At 52.1% G+C, this 5971-nt stretch overlaps 1 protein-coding gene across 1 annotated transcript in view; it reads left to right on the forward strand.

Annotated features, from left to right (window-relative positions):
* Positions 1-4369: 4369 nt before the first annotated feature.
* The window catches only part of grm2a (glutamate receptor, metabotropic 2a), a 26429-nt gene continuing 24827 nt past the window's right edge, over positions 4370-5971 (forward strand). Inside the window, exon 1 of the mRNA XM_084705330.1 lies at positions 4370-4909. Within this exon, the coding sequence (XP_084561456.1) occupies positions 4370-4909 (540 nt within the window). The remainder of the gene's footprint in view (positions 4910-5971) is intronic.

Raw genomic sequence — 5971 nt, forward strand, 5'->3', positions numbered from 1 at the left:
GGTCATTGCGATGGAAGCCATCAGCATGGGGCCTTTGCAACGTGACTTATCACACTTGTGAGTAGGCTGAGAACAGAAGAAATAGTAGAGAAGTTTTAAGTGGAGGCCATTAAGGATCTACAGCATAACATTAGGTGGGATTAGAAATGGCTTTCGGGCCGGAGGGAATACTTTGGAGATGTCAGGTTAACAGAGAGAGAGAGAGAGAGAGGGTTACAGTGTGTGTGTGTGTGTGTGTGTTTTAGAGAGTGAGAGAGAGAGAGAAAGCCAGACTGAAATCTCATGTTCTGCTGGAGAGAGAGCCACCCCTCCTGGGATTTCAGATTTGAGGATAGAAAACTGACAATATGTCAGCCAGAAATCCTTTTGTCACCCTCCACTCCCCCTCTCCCCCCCTCTCCCCCTCTTCTCCACTCCCTCTCTCCCCTTGTCCCCCTCTCCTCCTCTCCCTCTCTCCCCTTGTCCCCCTCTCCTCCTCTCCCCCTCTCCTCCTCTCCCCCTCTCCTTCTCTCCTCAATGGGTGCACTTGAAGCACCTCCTCACCACAGTAGCATGAAGTAATTACTGTACGCTGCTTTTCCTGTACAACAAGTCTACAATTTGCCAGGATATCTTTAACACACCTGCAATGCCTTCCAAACTTCAGACACCGGCATCCATGTTATTCAGGAGCTCAGAAACCATAGAACCATAGGTTGCTTACTCCAGCATATATTCACTGTACTAAGACGCCTTCCTGTTGGTTGTAGTAGTGGGGAACTGCACATGTAGTTTGTATGTGTCTTTTGGGGTTTACTGTGTGGTAAACAGGTCTCTCCCGACCCCGTCGTACAGAAAGGGGCTGTTGGTAGCTCTGTGCTGTTTATCAGCTACTCTGGGCAAGACGGCTCCTCTTGACATTCACACACTTATTCTGTACGAGAGGAAACAGGAAAACAACAGGCTGTCTGGCTCAGAAGCGAGGACAGCCAAGAGGTGTTAAGAGAGTCGGCGTGGCGTTGCTGGTGCTTCTGTAGCACTAACACTGCCCGGCTCCGGAACGTCCACGGACATTTTGCATAGAAAAATACAACATTTAGTCCAGACATGGTACATGGAGGGATGAGGCAGCCCAAGGCCTGGGGCCCTCTTAACCCTGAAAGGAAACACACATCTGATTAAGTGTCTTTGTGTGTGAGGGGTCTGGTTGGTGACGAGTGGCCCTTCAATGCGTGCCTCAGAGGATGAGGGTCGTTCACGTGGGATGGATACTGACAGCAGAGTGGGCCTTGGCCTCAGCTCCTCCCTCTGTCTGTGAATTGATTCTGCGTCTGTGTTAGTGGGTTTTTCACTAGTTCGACAGCAGAGGAAAAAAAGTTTGATTTCAGTTAAACCGATACTTCAGGAATTGGTTTCTTCCTGTGAAGATCTTCCTGTGGCCGATGTTGACGGTAGCATTAGCACACAGTAGTGGGAGGTGGGAACGTGATGATGGTAGTGTTCTTGGCGCTCCCCGGGGACGGTGCGGTCCTCTTGCCCACATCTTCCTCCGCTTCCCCACCCTCCATTTTTCTCCTGGCAGGTTTCCATGGAAACAAAGGGAAGAAAAAGAGACCCTAATGAGTGGGAAAACCGAGTAATGTGCCCCCCCCCACACACACACAGGTGCACACACGCACACACACACACGCATGCGCACACACACGCATGCACGCACCCACGCACACACACACACACACTAAAGGCAGACAAAAAAAAGCTCCACTTCTCACATGTTAAAGCCCTTCTTGGAAACACTAAGTCAGTGACTCTTGTATATAGCATGTATATATATATATATATATATTATATATATATATATATATATATATATATATAATATATATATATATATATATATATATATATATATATATATATGTTAAGAAAAAATGTCTGTAGTCTTTTCATTTCAATATTTGTTAAAGCTTTTTTGCTTTACTTGTTGTGCCTGACACTTGGCACAGTACTGTCTATACATATAATAAACATATATTTAGCATTACTGATGTTTGTGGGGAGGCAGATTCCAGGCAGATTCCAGGGGCGGTGTTTACGAGCGAGACAGATCACAGCGGTTCGATTGCTCCGTTAAACTGTTCCTCACTGCTTTCTGCTCTAATGAAGCCCTGGGAGGGAGGGACACCAGACCTCCCCCTCGCCTCCCTCTCCTCCCTCCCTCCCTCCCTCCCTCCCTCCCTCCCTCCCTCCCTCCCTCCCTCCCTCCCTCCCTCCCTCCCTCCCTCCCTCCCTCCCTCCCCTCCCTCTCTCCTTCTCCTCTCTCTCTCCCTCTCCCTCTCCCCCTCCTCTCTCCCTCTCCCCCTCTCCTCCCTCTCCCCCTCTCCTCCCTCTCTCCCTGTCCTCCTCTTTCTCTCCCTCTCCCCCTCTCCTCTGTCACATGCTTGCGTGTAAAAAGGGCTATACAAATACATTTGATTTGATCCTCCTCTCTCCCTCTCCTCCCTCTCCTCCCTCTCCTCCCTCTCCTCCCTCTCCTCCCTCTCCCCCTCTCCTCCCTCTCCCCCTCTCCTCCCTCTCTCCCTCTCTCCCTCTGCCCCTCTCCTCCCTCTCTCCCTCTCTTCCTCCCTCTCCTTGTGGGTCTCGTCTGAGGCAGGAACGGTGGGTTACAGGGGTTAGGGTTGGGCCCCAGTAGTTTTGTCTGCGTGCCATGTAGGCTGAAGCCTCACCACAGCGGCCTGGGTTTGTCTTCAATCTCTTCAACTGTCTCACTATTTTCCTGCCTTTCCTGTCACACTCCATCCAATACAGTATGAAAAAAGTCAGACAAAAACAATTATCTAGAGGGTCAAGGTCTAGCCTGCTAGCTCAACATCAGCAGAAGAATCTCTTGGATAAGGAGCCGTAGGAACCAGATTTTGTGCCACAGAAGCAGAACCACCTTAATGTGAACTTCAGTTGCTCACAGAAAGACTAAGTGTGTGTGCTCAGTGCAAACTCTATGTTGGAGAGTGTCTGGGTATTTTTCAGAATCTGGTTCATTTGGTTTAACAAAGTTATCCCTGAGGGTTACTGTTTAACATGTGCGTGTGTGTGAGTGTAAGTGTGTGCATGCATGTGTGTGTGTGTGTGTAATGAGCGAGCGCCTAGGTCCATTGTGTATAAGAGTGAGAGTGTGTAACAGCTGTAAATTCATCTGCTAGCAAGAGAGAGAGAGAGAGAGAGAGAGAGAGAGAGAGAGACATAGAGAGAGAGAGAGAGACATAGAGAGAGAGAGGGAGAGAGAGGGAGAGAGAGAGAGGAGAAGGAGAGAGGGAGGAGAGAGAGGAAAGGAGGAGAGGGAGAGAGAGAGGGAGAGAGGGAGGAGAGGGGGAGTATAGAAAAACAGGAAGAGAGGGTTTCACACCACAACAGTCACATGAGCCCCTAGACACACACACACACTTTGCTATAGTGGGGATGCAATTATAAGCTTCTAGGGAACATTTGAAAGCATTTCAGAGCATATCATGTCTGTCACAGATGCACATGGTTTTGAACCCAATGTCCTGGCTGTGTTCTGCATCTTCTATACCTGAATGTGAATCAATTAGAAGAACAAAAAACGTTCAGATTTATCCCTCAACATGTCACCTGCTTTCAGTTGTCCTGGTGGTGTCAGGCTGGTGACAGACAGACCCTCAATGTTAGGGTGCTTGATTCAAAATGAATTGTGAAATAGAAGGTTTGTGTGATATCATGTATCTTTGCCATTCTTATATTACACTGAAACATGAGCCAATAAGCAGCAGAAATCCTACACCGATCACTCAAACTGGACGCCAGTATCTGTGCCCCCCTAAAAAATGGATGGACAGCCTTTCTGTGATGAGGGTTAGTAAAGTCCTCAGGAACAGTGCAGTGCTTGTCAAACAAACATGCGTGCCTGTGTGTGTCTGCGTGTGTCTGCGTGTATCTCTGTGTGTGTGTCTGTGTGTGTGTGTGTCTGCGTGTGTCTGCGTGTGTGTGTCTGTGTGTGTGTGTGTCTGCGTGTGTCTCTGTGTGTGTGTCTGTGTGTGTGTGTGTCTGCGTGTGTGCATGTGAGAGAAAGATGAGAGAAAGAAAGCTTCTATTGTCCTTCCGCCATGATTGAGTCTGTGTTTGGTCCCCAGGCTGTCATCCAGCAGCCCCTGAGGAAGAGGAGCGTGTTCCGTCGAGGCAGGGCATGGCCTTATTCCAGCCCACACCACTGGATCTTTGAGACCCCCCACTTCTGCACGGCCAGTACTGCTACCAGTGTGTGTGTGCGGTGTGTGTGTGTGTGTGGTGTGTGTGTGTGTGTACACTCCACCTCAACTACTGAAGACCACCGGAGCAAGACTCCCACAAGGCACCCACTCCCTCGCCCTGGTTCATGGCAACAGGGAGATCCTCCGGGCCATGGGGCCTGAGGCCGGGCCACGCCCCGACACCCTTCAGCCCTCCCCTGCGCCCCCTCCTCCCCCTGCTGTGCGTGTGGCTCCTGACCCCCGCCCTCCAGGCCCTCCCCGTGCCGGGCTACAGCACGGACTCCAAGAAGGAGATCACGGTGGACGGCGACCTGATCATCGGAGGGCTGTTCCCCGTGCACCAGAAGGGCGAGGGAGCCGAGGACTGCGGCAAGATCAACGCCCAGCGGGGCATCCAGAGACTGGAGGCCATGCTGCTGGCACTGGACGAGATCAACAAGGACGACAGGATCCTTCCCGGCATCCGGCTGGGGGCCAACATCCTGGACACCTGCTCCAAGGACACCTACGCCCTGGAGCAGTCTCTGGAGTTTGTGAGGGCGTCGCTGACCAAGGTGGACGACAGCGAGTACACGTGTCCGGACGGGTCGTACGCCATCCACGACGACATGCCTCTCGCCATCTCGGGGGTCATCGGAGGGTCCTACAGCGACGTGTCCATCCAGGTAGGAGGAACCACCCTTGGCTCTTTTCCTCTGTTGTACCAAAATCGGTGACCAGGGGGCGCTGTTCTAACGGCTTGACATACTGTTCAGAAAATGTTAGGGTTATCAAACAGACCTGTGCTTGGGGGAGTTGGGTTTAAACGTATCATTACTTATAGAACAGTGCTTTGGTTTATCTTTATGGTCATTTCCTCAATCAGTGTATTTCTCCTGACTTGTATCCAAGTTTGACATGAAACCGCAAAATATCATTTCAAAACACACACAAGCAGCTCAGACGGACAGCCATGATGGTGATGGTGTGTGTGTGAGTGTGTGTGTGTGTGTGTGAGTGTGTAGTGAGACGTTAGCGCACGGGAACTTAACAAGCCCGGAGGGGGGGGGGAGAGGAGGGAGGAGAGGGAGGAGAGGGGGGGGGGGAGGAGAGGGGGGTGGGGGGTGGGAGGGGGGGAGGAGAGGGGGGAGAGGGAGGGGGGGAGGAGAGGGGGGTGGGGGGTGGGAGGGGGGAGGAGAGGGGGAGAGGGAGGGGGGGGAGGAGAGGGGGGTGGGGGGTGGGAGGGGGGAGGAGAGGGGAAGTGAGAAGCAGAAAGGTAGGAGGAGGGGAGAGGGGGAGAGAGGAGGCTGGCGGGCGCCATGCCAGACCTCTCTGTGCTCACGCTGGCAGGATGAAAGGCCGGCTAAGCGGGCACCTGATAGCCAGTGAGGGAGATGAGTTTACACATCAGCAGGACGCATGTTACTGAGGCGTGAGCTGACTGGATGTACACCTCCCTTCCTCTCTCTCTCTCTCTCTCTCTCTCTCTCTCTCTCTCTCTCTCTCTCTCTCTCTCTCTCTCTCTCTCTCTCTCTCTCTCTCTCTCTGTCTCTCTCTCTCTCTCTCTCTCTCTCTCTGTCTAGCGTACTCGCTCTCACTTCAGTTTTCAATATGCGTTAGTAGGAGGGTCATGGGGAAAGTGGGAGGGTCATGGGGAAAGTGGGAGGGTCATGGGGAAAGTGGGAGGGTCGTGGGGAAAGTGGGAGGGTCATGGGGAAAGTGGGAGGGTCATGGGGAAAGTGCGAGGG

Source organism: Hypomesus nipponensis, chromosome 9 (assembly GCF_054491055.1).
Source record: "Hypomesus nipponensis isolate SF chromosome 9, ASM5449105v1, whole genome shotgun sequence".
Classification (NCBI taxonomy): domain Eukaryota; kingdom Metazoa; phylum Chordata; class Actinopteri; order Osmeriformes; family Osmeridae; genus Hypomesus; species Hypomesus nipponensis.